The 17294-nt window shown below is 39.1% G+C and overlaps 1 protein-coding gene across 4 annotated transcripts in view; it reads right to left on the bottom strand.

The window, feature by feature from the left end:
- Positions 1-17294, bottom strand: part of LOC129239205 (proton channel OtopLc) — a 32654-nt gene that overhangs the window by 10571 nt on the left and 4789 nt on the right. For 2 of the 4 annotated variants that reach the window (XM_054874550.1, XM_054874551.1), the window contains exon 1: positions 14820-15133. The exons of 1 other annotated variant lie outside the window; for it this stretch is intronic. In XM_054874550.1, coding sequence (XP_054730525.1) covers positions 14820-14839 — 20 coding nt within the window. In that variant the 5' untranslated portion in view covers positions 14840-15133. Of the gene's footprint in view, positions 1-14819; positions 15207-17294 lie in introns of those variants that run through there. One more of the 4 variants, XM_054874549.1, reaches the window with a different exon arrangement.

The raw sequence follows: 17294 nt of genomic DNA on the forward strand, positions 1-17294 counted from the left end.
TTATGGTCCGGTGGATTCATTGGACTTTACTTTTTCGAAAATTAAGCTCGAGCAACGATGGATGGATGGAACGGTGAATGGATTGCGCTATCGAAAGATGATTAATGATTTTTTTATTGGAATTGGATGGTATTGATCTGGACAACGATTATTTTCAACAAGACGGCGCTACGTGCCTCACAAGTATCGAGACCATTGATCTTTTACGGGAAAAGTTTCAGGATAACACCTCTTATTGAAAAACCCTTTACTTTGTAACTATTTTAAATTTAGTAATGCACACCAGTGAAGTTCAAGGATCTGAGGGCAAAACTAAGAAATTTCTTTTGAATGCGTTCAAGTCCATTGATGTAGACTGATGATATGGCCTCCAAATAAAACCGGCTTACTCCAGCTTGGATCGTGCGAGGAAGTATATAGCGACTTCAACGTGTAAAGTTCCGTAAAATCGCAAGCAAAACGACGAATGAAGAAAAGTATAGAATACGATTTGGTGATTACAAAACTTAAATGACTTAGAAACTCAAAACTGGAGTCGAAGATTACACCCAGATCAGTAATTTCATTAAGAGTATTTAGATGCGAGTTCTTTATAAAATATGAGGTAGAGATTAAATGCTTTGCCTTAGGAAATGAAGTTGATGTAGATTCCTATCACACCAGGCCACAATGTTGTTGAGATCTGATTGAAGATTGCACGAAGTCGTCTGCATAGAAAAGAAACTCAGAGTAAAGGAAACATTCAGATATACCATTAATAAAATTTACAAAAAACAAAGACCCCATTTAAGGAAAATAGAGTGAAACCCAAAACATATTAGGGTTGAGATTAATGTTGAGTGGGTACACCTTATCGAAAGCCTTGGAAAAATTCGTATAAACCGACGTACAAAAATCTGAAAAAACAGTAAGAATGGTGACAGTTGACCTACCAGCCACAAAACCTTTTTATGAAGAACCGACCGAAAGATATACAAGAAAGAAATACAAAATGTTCTGTCATGCCACACCGTCAGTCATAGGGTTAAAACGCCAAATTCGCAACGCTTGCTTGCTTTGCTTTTGTATTGGTGATAATGGAAGCAAAATCGCTCACGCAGAATTCATCTTTTGTACATAAGTGTTTGAAGTCGAGCGTGAATTATCTGAGAGGTGGGAGAAAGATAAATATTTTTACATATTATTAGTAAATTGTATTGAGGATTTGACCATAAAAGGGTAACAACAAATAGAATCTGAACAAACCATTTTATGCGCTTTCGATTTGCCAATCCCTTAGCGACTTGCGAATAAAATAACAGGTCGCTTGTTGCAGCAGTTGAAATTGGCAGCACTGAATTATTTCCTTGGCAGTTGGCAAAGAAAGGAATTGTAAGAAAGGCGCAGCGAGCACGAAGAAAGGGCAAAACTAAAAAAATGCAACACTATCAAGGAAAAAAAAGATAATTTAACGTAACAACGTCATAAGAAAATACTGATGGAATGGTTGCAATTTTCAAAACAAAATTTTAATTTTATTTGTTTAATAGATATTTTATATGGATATAGAGGAGGAGGTAAATGGAATCGCAATGGAATAGGTCAAGTTACATTTACACAAACGTGAAAAATTACGAAACATTTATCAAATTCATGAAAGATATGTTCAATTTCGATTGTGCATCAGACGTTAATAAGTCAACAACACTAAGAGGCACCATCATCGATTTGCCTTTTTCAAGACACTTTACACTCGAAACACTCCCTTTCATGTCCTACTTTTTCTATCATCGTCCTATTCTCAACAGAGAAATGGTTCATTACCATGCACACAGGAAGAAGGCATATGCAAATACCAGTATGTGAATTTATATACAAATGCGCATATACATACATATATATGCTCACTCAAGTAGGAGAGAGCCAGATGTCGAAAGTTGCCGAACGTTGTGCTCTTTGTCGTTCGTTCCGCGCTTTCGCTCGCAGTTCATGCAAGGTAACGACGATTGAGCAAGATAACGACCATTGAACAAGATAACGACACATTTTTCGTGCGTGCAGCCGGCTAAATCGAATTATAAGACGTTATCACGTCAAAAAAATATCAAAAATCGACGTGAATCTTTAGCAATTTAAAATTTGGATTTTTATTGTGTAGGGTGTTTTTTTTGCTGCTTGGTTTGATAGCTGAGAATGGCGAACTGTGTTGAAATTTCTGTTAGGTTTGGGGTAATTTCTCCACTTCTGTGGAACTTGACCGTCAATAATCTCATATGCCATAGGATAATTTCATATGCCGATGATATTGTAATAGCAATCTCTGGCAAACACCTTCCAACACTGTGTGATCTTCAACAAAGAGCTCTTAACAAACTATCACTATGGTGCAAAAGTCGAGGACTAGAAGTAAATCCGGAAGAAACGGAACTGATACTGTTCAGTAGAAAACATAAAACACCTGCTCTTCAGCAAATACTTGTAGGGGGAAACCCCTTAAGGTAACAGAAAACGTCAAATATCTAGGACTTGTACTGGATACGAAGCTAAATTGGGGGAAGCTAAAATGGGATTTGAAACCCAGAATTATACAGTGGTTATACTCAGTTGTAATTAGATCAATTCTGGTGGAATGCCCTTGAGAAGGGCGTGAATATTAAAAAGGTTGACAAGATCCAAATACTTGCATCTGTTCTTATAACCGGTGCAATGTGAACCACACCATCGAAAACACTGTATGCGATGCTACAATTCCTTCCGGTAGATCTGCAGGCAAAGTCAATTGCGCGTCGTGCGGCAATAAGGCTGAGCACTATAAATAAGTGGTCAAACACAGACTATGGCCACGGTAAAATCCTGGATGGCACGTTGGAGCTTCCCGGACAGGTGGACTATATAGTCCCGCCTATACTTGTCAGTACAACTTTAGCGACCCTCCTACCCATTGGGAACGGGACGTGGTAAGACAGGGCAAGCCCATCCATGCATATACAGATGGCTCAAAGTTCGATAGCAGGGTGGACGGAGGTGTATATTCCGAGCATATGGGGATCTCCTTCAGTTTTCGACTTCCCGACTACTGTAGTGCCTTTCAGGCTGAACTGGTGGCAATAATGAAAGCCGTGACACTGGTACAGTGTGATGCGATACCTGAAGATGATATCTACATTTTCACAGTTAGCCAGGCGACGATAAAATCCCTCACAAAACAGCCGACCACCTCCAAGGTAGCCATGAAATGCCGCACATCTCTGAACGAGATGGCTCAGACATTGCATCTAAAGGTAACATAGGTTTCTGGCCATTGTGACATCAAGGGAAACTGCACAGCCGATGAACTAGCGAAATTCGGTACCAAATTGGCCGATGAGTACATAGACAATGATATAGGTATACCCTTTCAAACATGTAAACTTCATATCCGAAAGGAAATTGTAAGAGTAGCGCATGAAAGATGGCGTAACGAGGCCACTTGCACGACAGCTGTGGTCGACTCTCAATGCTAAACGCACGGAACTTCTACTAAGAAGAGATAAGCACAGTCTTAATACACTGATTTCAGTTATTACGGGGCAGTGCCTAATCGGTAGACACACCCACCCAATGGGTGTGCAAACACATGACTTCTGTAAAAGTTGTCTAGACGATCCCGCACCTTCTGTGTCACTGTCCTGCTCTATCCAGACGTAGACTCGCCATTTTGTGCGGACAATTCTTGAATGAATTAGAAGATTCCAGCTCTGTCGAAATTAAGGATCTTACGAAATTTTTGAAAAGTACACATTGGTTTCAGGTGGGATAAGGGCTAGTTCGCCAAGCGGCATCACAATGGGCCATGAGCCTGAGTGTGAACAACCGCTTCAACCTAACCTAAGGTTTGACAAGCCGTCATGAATCGCTTAACGCCCAAACAACGCTTGCAAATTGTAAAAATTTACTTTGGAAAAAATAAATCTGTTCGCTAAGCTCATAGGGCACTGGCGGTGGCATCATCGGCTTTATTTCTTTTGAAATGAGGAAAGAGCTGTCGTGAGGCTGAATGCCGAGCGCTATCGATTTAGTGGAAAAAGTAGTCAAAAAGTGAACTGATTGAATTGATGATCCACTAATGTTAACTCGTAGCGGCGGCGGACATGTGCCTGATATCTTATTTAAGAATTAAATGACATAAAATTATCTACCAGTAGATAATAAAAAAATGCATTCCACAAATATTTCTGTTTTGTATTATCATTTTAAGCTTTCAAGCTTCTAGAAAAACACCTGATACTACAATTTAATACGCTATAAGTGTGCAAAGCAAAAATCTTTCTAGAAATTCTGATTAAAAACTGTAGAGTTATGAGGAATTTTTCTAATTTTTTTATAAAATTTAATATTAATTTGGTTTTTGTGTGACAATAAACGGGGTTTTATACAAAATCAATAAATATAATATTAAAAACACAGAAAAATAGCTAAAACGCATCACAATGTGGATGTGCTGTCGTTTTGTCACGGATTGACAAGTGTCTGATATGAGGAAGTTCTACCGACGCTTCGTCTAGACAACCTTAAAAATACGTCAAACACAAATCCAGCATTCTGTGTTTGAGTACGAGTATGTGCCCACATACTTATCTATTAACTGCGTGCATATCTCACTCTGTGCTTGATTTCGATTCTTTATAGATTCAGATAAATTATTGTTTAGCTTTAATTTAAATTTCTTATCAGTCGTTATCTATTTTCAAATGTATGTTTCTATATTTGATAACCCAGATTTTTTTATAATGCGTATATGCGAGTAGGTCAATAAGTCCCTAAAGACTGAAGTAGGGAACTTTCTATTGGGGGGAAAAAATAATATTTACATTTTTGAAGATAGTCTCCTTCAACTTTATAAAGTTTCTTAAAATTTTTTGCTGCCCTGTAAATAATATAATTTATTGAGGCTCCCAAGTGTTTGCAAGGCAGGAAATTGTCGTAGGAGGCTAAAACTATACTTATAGAATATATTTTTTTTTGCGGATGAAATGCTTAATGCATCATCAAAGCTCCCGTTGCAGCAATGACATGCCCAGAGACTAAAAAACTCCCCCTCGTTTGCAACCAACGCCCACCCTGGAACCATCCCGCTGTCCTATTATTTCAGAGTGGCATTCCATTTTTCTCATTACAAAATCTATGCCTGAGTGCCTGCGTCCAGGTCTCGCTTTTTCATCCGGAGAATTCTTTTCGCGGAACCACCAAAGATCTCCCACTCTTCCTTGCTACTTAGCATCTTATCGATTACATTTTCAGTGGCTATGTGACCAATTGCATTCTCCAGCGCTAAACGTTCTTGTTACCAAAACATGCATTGGAAAAAGGTTTGTTCAGCGTCACCTACGGCGGCATCCCCGTATATGCATGTAGATTGTAAAAAAATTGACTTCACCGGAGATCTTGCTGTTCCATGTGGCGATGTCTTTTATTAGCTTAGCCGTTCATCTGCCGTGTGTCATTAATCCAACGCTCTCGGCATAGCCTTAGCGTTTCATACCTTATTTCGCGCACTGCAGGTTTGCGAACTCTTGCTTCCATCGCCTCCGTCTTTAATTCCCACAACTTTTTCCTCTCAAAAGCTAGTAGTCATTCGGCATTGAAGCGCTTATTACTTGAACAGCTGACCCTGATACTGTGCGATAGGCGGCCACAGCTCTCAGGGCTGCCGTTCGTTGTACCGTTGCTAAGAGCTTACGCCGATGCTTTACCTTTTGCCCACAGTTCAGCTCCGTATAAGAAAACGGAGAGCTTGGTAGCCATCATTACTTCTCGTTTTGTTTGGGTTGGACCCCCATGTTTGCCATCAGTCTACTGAGTAGGGATGTCATCTTAGCGGCTTTCTCTGCTGCGTGCTTTATGGGGGCCCATAAGAATGTAATGATAAGCGAGTAATTTGTGATTTTTTTTATGTCATTTTGCCATTGCAATAGCGGACCTGTGTGGTACGGCCTAGTCTTGATGGAAGAGAACTTTTCTCTTCACCAAATGCGATCGTCTTTGTCTCAAATTTTATAAAGAAAGGATTGCTAAAAAGCTACGAAATGAGAACGGAGCGAATCTTGGCAAGCGGCGTTAGAGAAAATCCTACTGCCAGCGGAAATTATAAAACTTTTGTTATTAAAGTTACACCACAAACAAGGTAAGCTCTGTGCTTTCATCAACATTGCTTGACATTTGTAAAAGTTACGCCATCTTGAGCAAATCTACCTCTGCATGAGTTTTCGATTTTTTACAGTTTTAAAAATCGATTTGAATTGCAACAACGAGTTTGTATTGAATTTTGCATTCAAAATAGATGCAATGGTGCGAAGACCTTAGATATGTTGGGAAACTGTTTAGGTAATGATACCCTAAATAAAGTAGCCGTTTACGATTGGCATCAACGCTTCAGAAGAGATCGTGAGTCTATCGAGACTGAGGAAAGGTAGTGGCAGGCCGGCGACACCGGAAACTTATGAAAACATCAATAAGGTGAAAGAAAAGTTGATGAATAAGCTCAAATTAACCATCACAGAGCTGACAGAGGACACGAACATTGCTTATCAATCCGTTGAGGGCGTTGATGATTTGAGTTTGTGCCGTGTTGCTGCCAAGTTGGTCCCAAAGGACCTGAATTTCATGTCAAAAAGGGCTCGCGTTGATATCGCTAAAGGCATGATTTCCATGGAACATTTTGATCAAAGTGGTGTTATTGTTGAATTGTAAATTGTTTTCACTTCTTTTCCAGTTTTTAATAAATACTATTTTTTTTATCTAACATAAGTTTTTTTCTTTACAATACTTTAAAAATATGGAATTATGGCTCAAATTCAATTTATATACAGAATTTCTATACCCAGAATATGATCCCGATATTACATTGACTTTATAGAATTTCGAAAATACAGAAATATATCTGAAGGGAATTGATAGGCGTTTAGAATTTATTTCACATTTTTGCCAGAATTTTTACCCAAACGAATATTTGTAAGGCAGAATTTAGGACCACTCCCATTTTTGCTCATTTCGTTTTATTCCATTTTTCAATACAGAGAAGAAAAAAAAAAACAAATTACATCACAGTTTACTCAACAACAAAAACAAAAGGCCATAAACAATAAATCAGAAATAAGTAGATATGCATACCTTTTCTGTTTCTCACATCTATACTCACAATACATACAGACGCAGAGTTAGTTAGTTATCTAATGATAAACACAAATTCGACATTAATGAATGTTTACTCGGATGTGGATCTTTGTGTGTGCACAGACATGCAGGTTTGTGCGTTTGTGTGAATGTATGGGTTACCCAGTTAGCGAAGTTATCGTAAATGAGTTCGTCATAGAAAATTGAAATACAACTGTAGGTCGCCCCATTTCTTGGCCCACATCAAGACAGCTGCCACAAATTGGAGCAAAAGCCAAACATCTAACAAAGACCGCAAAGTTGGCGCTATTTAATGTCACTTGAAAAGAGAGCAATCAAATTAACGGTAATACAACTCTATTAATCCTTCCTCTTGACACCGAAATCAATTCAGCTGTAAGCCGAACAAAACTATTGTAAATTTGTGATAATAAATAATGGGTGTCTGGGTTACTACCGGACATTTTTTTTGGGTTTACAATCGTGCGACTGATGAGAGTGTCGTTTAGCAGGAAATTGCATGATAATTACAACTGTTTACGTACGGTAATACAAATCCGCGGCATGTCAAATGTCCACACATGTGGAGTTTGTACATACAGTGGCGGGCAATGAAATAAGAATGTAATAATTGCAAACCTTAGCTAAGACAGTACCTTATCAGGACTAAAGGAATTTGGTAATCTTACTATATTAAGGGATTATATACAGCTTGAAAGTTCAAAAAATCCACTTTTTTATTTTTTTTCTTAATGTGCATATGATTAACAATACGCACAGAAATTTTAATATATTCTATATTATTAAATATATTTTTTGTATTTTTTTTCTCACCGATAAATAGCTTTTTTTATAAACAATTTAAGGCCGAAATTTTGTCCAAAAATCGATTTTTATTTTTGAGAAACCGCCATTTTGTCAAAAAATTTTTTTTGCTTATTTATCCGATTAATTACTAGATAGAACATTACTTTAACGAAATCTGTTTGGTTTTTTAATTTCAGAGGATCCAGTTCAGAGATATAGTCGTCACCGCAAAAAGTCTTTTTCGAGAGGAGCTGCCGGAGATCAGCTGTAGCTCCTTTCCAAATAAATATTTTTACTAATACTAAGTCTTAAAATACAGTTAAAGGATAACATAATATTTAGACAAATTTTTAGATCAATAAGTTTAAAAGTTTCTCAGAAAAAATTGTGGAAAATTCGCTTTTTTCGGCCTTCTTACTGTATATAACCCCTTAATATTATATTATTATTTATGGCTACAATAAATATTCTATAGCCATAACCGGCGCATATTGCTACGATCAACGTTTTGTGTTGTTGAATAGCTCGATGCTCGGCCTCGAAAATTTCAATGCAATTGCATTCAGAATTACAGAACTCGCCTGAACAAATGAAATTGCCAGACAATTTCAATGAAGCTTACGCGGTAGTGAGTTACTGAATCTGCCTGACTACTTTTCTCTCTCAATTCTAATAAAAATGGAGTGTGAAATGAAAAATAAGCTGTATGAGCTTCACACTGACATAGACATAGCACAGCAAATTAAGATCTGGATCTTTAACTCTTAGCTGTGGAGCTTAGTTGGCTAGATCATGTCGTCTGAATGGATACAAACGCTCCGGATCTGAAAGTATTCGATGCGGTACCAGCTGATGGTAGTAGAGGAAGAGGAACACCTCCTTTGGCGAGTCATAAGACATAAATGTCAAGAATTGTTCGACACAAAAATAATAAAGATTGCCCAATCAATTTGAATTTTCGTTGTTTTATTTAAATTTAAATCTGATACCTCTAAATTGATCACTTTATTAGACCAGTTTTTTGTTTTATCCCTGTGATTGCCATCCTGCATTTGATAAAAAAAGTGTCTCCTAGCGGGCAAATTTTTACATTTCCTCTATGTAACATACTTTCTGCATTTCAACAAAACATACCAGAAATATGATTTTACGAAATATTTCGATTCGTGTGTAACCTTTTTTTTTGAGACAACATTAAACCCACTGTACTGCACGAGGGGTCCCCTTTTAATTTTCCTTGAGTCTATTCGACCTCCGAAGAAATCTGAGTAGATCTTGTGGGGCCAAGGAGTCAAGGTGGTCGCTTCTTAACACAACACTGCCAAACACCTCAAGCCTGATTCCACCGAAAGCAGGGTAGATGCACAGAAAGTGGTCCGCCGTCTCATTCTTCTCTCCACATGCTGGGCAGGGTGTACTGTCTGAGTGCTACGCCCATAGAAAAAGGCTCGTCATCAATATAACTAGCTGCCTACAGTTCCTTCAGTTTAATGACAGGAGGATCTGCGACAGTCGGTCGGAGATGACAGGCAATACCAGTTTTGTCCATCTGCAGCCTTTCTCAGCCTCAGTCCAGCTCGCTTGTGGGTTGAAGTTACCCGTTTGTTAACCCTGCCGGGTCAGAGAAGTTGGCCTTATAGCCCATTCTAGCTAAAGAGTCAGAGATCTCGTTACCCGCGAAACTCACGTGCCCCAGGACACATGTTAGCATCAGGATATTATGTCTACCGACATAGTTTAGCCTGGATTTACAGAACTCAACTACCCTTGGCGTGGTTGGAGGGCTGTGTAAAGCCATGAGCGCAGCTTTGCTGTCGTTGCAAACACATACAGATCTGTCTATCTACGGGTTTTCCACAACAAAGTTCATTGTTTCTTGAACAGCATACATCTTCCCTTGAAACACAAATGCGTACATTCCAAGAGCAGAGTGTACTCTTGTCCCGCTGAATTCTACGAAGACACCAGCGCGAGAAACGTGCTCGATCTTGGAGTCATCCATGAAAATGCGAAGACTGTGTTTGCCGGCTTTACCTGATTTGGGTGGCAGCCCATAGAAATATAGGAGATAATTGCAAAGCAGATTAGCTTGCAAGGGAAGGTATAACACGAAATATTCGCCCAGAAAATGTACTAATACCGATTATCTTAGCAGATAGACACTCTATCAATGCTGCTAATGACCGTTTTAGACAATCACCTATTTGCCAAATAAGCATACAAAGTAGACTAGAATGGAACCACAGCCGCGCTAAAATCGTTACTAAATCTTAGGAGACAGGATATCAGAAATACGAATGGGGTAGGAAGAGATCCGGGGGTACCACATAATGACTTTTGTTAAAGCTGTCAAGATACTGTAGAAGAGGAAACCGTGGAACGCTTCCTGGGTACATGCATTGCTCTATACAGAAAAATACTTTCCTCGCTCGGATTCGCTTTTCTTCACAGCATTGGAAATGTCATAGGGTTGTCGAAATTAACAAAATTGATTAAATCCACAGTTTGGTTCAGAGAAGATTCACGTGTGCAAAGCACGAGCTCCAGTGGTATCACTATGGGACTATTCAGGGCTAAGAGTCGGATGACAGCCTAACCTAACCTGTGCCGTCCCGTTTGAAAGTGTGCAAAATGTTTTGATCTCGTCGTAGAACGGTCAAAAGACAAGCGTTTAATTTCATTGTTTTTCAAAGCATTACCCCTAAAGTACGCAAAATATAATAAAAAAATATTCCGACTTATACTTGAAAGCACTAGCCTAAGCATATCGCTTATGAGCTAAGCGATTAAAAACAAAATCGCTTGGTCATCGCTAAATTGTTATTCCGTTCACAGTAAAATGATTTGCTTGGCGAGCAGCGGAATTTTTTAGCGAGCAAAGAAGTGGTGAATCGAATGCGGCAAATATTAAATCAAATTTTATAAAGCAAGCGCCCCAAAATAGTCTTGATGACGATAGTCAATGTTTTATTTTATTACTCTGAATGAAAAACGAGTGAATTGATTCCTTTAATCTGGTAGTGTTAAGTTTTTGTATGTAGCGAAATATTATTTTATCGTCCGCCACTGTCAGCGTACATTGTGAATATGCCTTCATGTAAGTCGCGGTTGGATATACATATATACATACTTACATACATACACACACACACATATGCACAGAAGTAAGTTTGTGTAAATGTGCATTATATAACTGTTTCTGGGTGAACGGGGGTGCGCAGCTGACTAAAAGTTAACAAATTATGAGGAAGCGTGCCGAGCGTGTTAACAAATTAAGCGGTCACTTAATTGCTGGATGTTAATTTGGTCGTCTGGTTGGCTAGCTGGATGGGTGAATGGTTGATTGGCTGGGTGGTTGGGTTTAGGATTGCCACAAATAGTAGATATACATATTATATGTATGTAAGTAGCAAGAATATTTGGGCGTATGTGTGAATGTACGTATGTATGTATGTATGGATGTATGTATGTATGTTTGTATATGTACAAACTTTTGTGATTTGTTCTGATTATAGTCCTACGGGCAGTAAGGCCCTTTAAAGTAAAGTAATTTACTACTGGTGACATTAATTTTTTTGAAGATAGTAAAATTTGTATGGCAAAATAATTATATATGCACTCAGTTTACTAACTAAAATTTGAACAAATGTAGACTTACTGCAGTAGACTTAGAATTCATTTAATTTGTGTTGAATTGAAAATAACACTACTGGCTGAATAAAATGAATGAAATAAATGAATGCGCTAAACAGAAATGTAAACATACAAGGTGAAGTCAAAAATAAACAAGATTGGCGTCATAAAAATGAAAAAAAAAAAAGTTTATGGCGATGATTGTCTATCTCGTGCTAGAGTTCATGAGTGGTTTACACGTTTCAGAGATGCTTGTGAGGACATAAATGACAATGAACATGCCGCCTCCATCGAAATTGTTGGTAAATTTATCAAAAATGAATCGAAATCGTCGTTGAAATGAGTCAGCACAGAGTCTACTGTTACACTTAACATATTTCCAGAAAACAGAAATAAAAACAAATGCCATGCGAGCGAAGTCTGTGACTAAACAATTTGTTTACCGAAGAGCGAGTTGTAGCAAGGGAAAGAGAAAACTGCCCATTAAACAGCTGCTGATAGCTGATGCTTGACGCATTCGTTCTTCTTTTATAGTTTAAGTTTTTTGGTAGTTTCAGTTTCATTACTTGGTAGTCACACTTTGTATGCCACATTCGTATTATTGGCTCGTGAAATCATGTATAGCTCAGAGCCGATAACACTAGGAAAGTTACGATATGAGGAAACATATAACAAAGAATTTATACAACACGACTCCGCTAGGGCAGGTGTTGCTCGTTTCCGTAAAACCTATATGACTAGATTAAATAGGCAGTTTCAGCCTACACACGCCACGTAGTCTAGACATTGTTTCTATCCACTTCTATCTGTTGGGGTTGGTGACGAACAACCTGGCTTTAATGCAACTTAGACATTCTTAGAAAGAGGCCAAAACTTCGGCTGATCTGTAGATCTGATCTTAGAAAGAGAGCTGTTAAAATTTCATGATATTCTATTCATTAGTTCGTGAGTTATTGTTATTTTCAAAACAATGGATGAAAAGGAATTTCATGTTTTAGTTTTGCACTGCTTATTGATGCGAAAAAATATCGTTCAAACGAAGGTTAGGTTAGGTTAGCCTGGTTGGCAATAATCCACGCATAGACTTTTTGGTCCCTAGCGATACCAGCTAGAGATCGTTCAAGCGAAACAATGCCTTGAAAAGTGTTATGGGGACTCCGTTCTCAGAAACAACAATAAAACAACGTGGCCGTAGAGACTCCGATGATGCACAATACAGGATAGGTTAGGTTAAATGGCTGCGAGGGACCCGTTTGGACCATACAGGGCGAGGGGAGGGGAACAAGAAAGGAGGAGGCAGCAAACAGAATAAAGGGCTTGGGTTAGAGGATTTGAGGATGTCGACCAACGAGCGGCGATTTACGTTTGTGTTAACCGTTTCAAGCTGCTGATGAATTTCACCAGATTTCTGATATATAAGCCCGCAATATCCGCTGGTGTAGCGAAAAAGTGAAAGCTCAGATCTTTAAACCTTGGCTCGACGAGAGCAAAGTAGCTGAGAAGAAGGTGCTGAGATGATTCCACCTCGTCCTTCAGACAGCTTCTGCAGAAGGGCCTTACCTAATGCCACGCCTCACCGCATAGACACCTAACGGACAGTGTCCAGTAATTCAATAGCTATGGTTTTGTTAGCCTTAGAAGTTTTCTCGAGCGCCCTCGATCTACCCGCAGCCAGAAGGACCTTTCGACTTTGCACGCTTGCGCACTAGCCCAGCGCTCCCTGAGTTGACACGAGGCCCATCTTTCAATTAGCAGACTACAGGTTCTTAAGGGAACTCCAAGCCTCTCATATTGAAATGAAGACATCTCAAGGATTCCCTGTCTGGCCAAATCATCGACCCAGCAGTTTCCCTCTATGGCGCTGTAACGGGCAACCCAAATGAGCCTAATATCGAAGTATTTCGATGCAATCGAGAGGGAAATCAGGCATTCACCGACAAATTTGGAATGCACAAAGCCCAAGGCTCTAATTGCCGCTTGGCTGTCGGTGTAGATATTTACCTCCTATACTGTAATTACAGAAGCGAGCAGCCAATACACAGCTTCTTTAATTGCGGCGACTTCTGCTGGGAAAACACTACGGTGACACCAGAAACATCAAAAAATCGTTTTGAATTATTGAAAAAAGAAGTTGCGTGAGTTAGATGAGAATTGGCTCCCAGCGACTAGTGGCTAATCGCAGATCGCTAAAACTGGAGCCTACCAAGTAAGTAAAGCTTTATGCCGCCTTCGAATGACAGATGGTTTTTTATGAGGAATGTTTCATAGCAAAAATACACTCGTAGGTTTGCTATTGGCCGCCGAGGAGTGATCACTATTAGGAAATTTCTTTTTCTATATTTTGCTGTTTCATGCCTCGTCGATTTTGAACACGAGCGCTACCGAAAGGTAGTCCCGCAACAACCCATCCGTCTATAGCGGCCAGTAACTAGCGATGGATAATATTTTGTCACAATAAATATTGGAATCTTGAAACAAGCGGCTTAAATGAAATGAAAAATGGAGAGGTTTGCACTTCGATCTTAATGCCTTTTGTGCTCTCTACTCGTCACAGCAGCTCATCCAAATCCAGATCTCTCAAAAAAAAAAAACAAAAGAAAGGACCTGCTTAAATGAAATGAAAAATGAAGGTTTGCACTTCGATCGTAATGCCTTTTGTGCTGTCTACTCATGACAGCCCAAATCTCTCTCAAAAAAAAAAAAAAAAAAATACAAAAACAAAAGCGGCTTAAATGATATGAAAAAGGGGAGGTTTGCTCTGAGACCTTAATGCCTGTTGTGCTCATTACTCATCACAGCTGTCAAAAAAACCAAAAAAAAGGACCTGCTTAAATGAAATGAAAAATGAAGGTTTGCACTGCGACCTTAACGCCTTTTGTACGCTCTACTCATCACAGCAGCTCATCCAAGCCCAGATCTCTCAAAAAAAAAAAGAACAAAAAAAGGACCTGCTTAAATGAAATGAAAAATGGAGAGGTTTGCTCTGCAACTTTAACGCCTTTTGTGCTCTCTACTCAACACAGCACCTCAAACCCTGCTCTCTCAAAAAAAGACAAAAAAAAAACAGCGGCTTACAGAATAAAAGCACTTTAGTTAGACGTTAGATTGGGGAAAAGCATAAGGAATAGCATAGGCAATAAGAAGAAGAGATCGTGTTTAATTAGAATGATCGTGGATGCATATGAATTGTTTCTAACTTTCATCAATGCAAATGAGTTAATTGACAAAGCTTTGTGTATTAATATTACATCAACTTTTTGGCAAACATCACGACTCTGTCTGCACTAATACTTTAAAGTAAAATTTTTAATGTAGATAGTTAATTTAATAGATCACAATGTTTTTCGTTTGTTGGTAAACAATTTACGTAATACTGAAAGTTTCACACAAAAAAAAAAAAAAAATCGCGAGCACAGCACCAAATATTTTGTATTTTCAAATTATATTTTCATAGATTTCTTTTTTCTATTAATAATTTAAACAAACTTTTGCACATATCCTGGCATTTCATTTTCATAGCGAACGCGTTGCTTCGGTTTCGTTACAACAACGCTAGGTGCAACAACAGTGGATACGTTACTGCCCGAACTACTCAGAGAGGATTGACGCGGCCGATAAAGATCGCTCAATGACATGATCCGGTGAAAGCTTAAATCGAACTAAATTCATGCGAAAACAGAGCCAACTGAAACTCATTCACGATGTCATAGTAAATTTTCATGAATGTTTATCTTTTTCACATATCTCCTCCATAAAATCCATCGCTACTACGAATGCTACAGAAACTCACTACATTTGCGCTTTGCGAGCGCGCATTTTGAAGCGAAATTGAAGTCACTAATTTGCACATATTCAGTACTTTTTAATTGCGCGAGTTATTAGCACCTTCAAAATTTTATTATTGGCAATTTTGAAGCAACTATTTGTGTAAAATATTTTTTTCTCTCCTTCTTCGTGGGCCTAAAGAGATTTATGACTGTATATTTTATGTACTTAATTTTGTGTGAAATAATTTTGGTTTGCTTACTGTGTCAGTTGTTGTTGTTTTTGTACGAGTATTGCTACTTTTTAGCGTTTCGCAAATTTGTAAAAACCATTAGTAGTGGCAATTAAGTTTATTAATCGTAAACCCGCGTTTCTGAGACTTTTCACGCGTCACATTATTTGAATTTGCAAATATAAAAATAGGAACACAGGCATGATGAAGTCTTTTATATCATATCAATCAGTGTGCTTTCGTGGGATTGCATAATGCGGGATCTAAGTGGTATTTTTATTAAATTTTATAGATGTTTTTTGGCTAATTGTTTACTGACTTGTCTGAAAAAATGTTATATAGGATTTGTGGTGCGCAGCTAACCAGCCTCTGGCGTTCGCATTTGAATAGCTCAGACTATAGCCACTTGAACTTTCGCTGCCCTCGAATCAAATACGATTTTTCGAAAAATGAATTCTCACGGTCCATTGGTTTGGTGCAAAGCCATTGAGACCAACTACATACCTATATGGCAATAGAGACAGAAGAAGACGACCTTATGGCATGAAAGCTGGCTGCAAATATGATGGACCCAGTTGTGGGTGAATAGAATTGGTCCCTTAGGAATGCCATTCTGGGCCCTCCCGAAGTAATGCAGAAAGTAGTCCCAGGAAGAGTGTCTCTCCAGAAGAAGAAGACGACCTTATGGCATGAAATGCTGGCTGCAAATATTTTGGGGAAAGCTTGGCTGTAGTCCCGAGAAAGTCTTTTTATCCTTCTGGAGAAGAAAGTTGGCTGCAAATATATTGGCCCCAGACGTGGATGAATAGAGTTGTTCCCTTATGGATGCCGTTCTGGGCCGTCCTGAAGGAATGCAGAAAGCAGTCCCGGGAAGGGTGTCTCCCCAGAATGAGAGGGGGGATCGTTTTAGTGGCCACACCACTCGACGCAGTAGACGAAGGTCGCTGTAAGTGCGACAGCATTTTGAACCATACATCACCCATAAAAAAAAAATGAACTATATGGCTGCGGCCGAATGGGTTGGTGCGTGACTACCATTCGGAATCCAGAGAGAATGTAGGTTCGAACCTCGGTGAAACCTCAAAATGAAGAAAAAGTTTTTTCTAATAGCGGTCGCCCCTAAGCATGCAATGGCGAACCCCCGAGAGTATTTCTGCCTTGAAAAAGTTCATCATAAAAAATATTTGCGGTTCAAAGTCGGCTTAAAGCTGTCGGCCCCTCCATTTGTGGAACAACATCAAGACGCACACCACAAATAGGAGAAGGAGCTCGGCCAAACACCCAAAAAGGGTGTACGCGTCAATTATATATATGGCTCAAAATTAATCACCCTATCGGAAGATTTATAATTTTTACAAATGGCGCCGTACGTCAATCATATTTGACAATGTGCGTCGTACAAGCTGCGCAAGCATCCATCACCTCTGGAGTTTGACGAACCTCTGGAATTTGACGAAGCAGGTTCCTGTTCATCTCGATATCGGCGACGTAAATGGAAATTGATTGGGCATCCATGGATTCGAAAGCCTCATGGCGATATTGCGAAAGCAGCCTTAGACTGGTGCTCACAAGGGAGTCGCAGACGCGCGAGGCCATCCAACACGTGGAGACGATTAGTTGAAACAGAAGCGCTGCGAGCAGGCCGTTTATGATGACAAATAATATCTAGCACTGAATTAACTTAACTTTCTTGTTGAGGCCCTTTGTTCTTCCTAGGAACCACTGC

This window comes from Anastrepha obliqua, chromosome 2, assembly GCF_027943255.1.
Source record: "Anastrepha obliqua isolate idAnaObli1 chromosome 2, idAnaObli1_1.0, whole genome shotgun sequence".
Taxonomy (NCBI): domain Eukaryota; kingdom Metazoa; phylum Arthropoda; class Insecta; order Diptera; family Tephritidae; genus Anastrepha; species Anastrepha obliqua.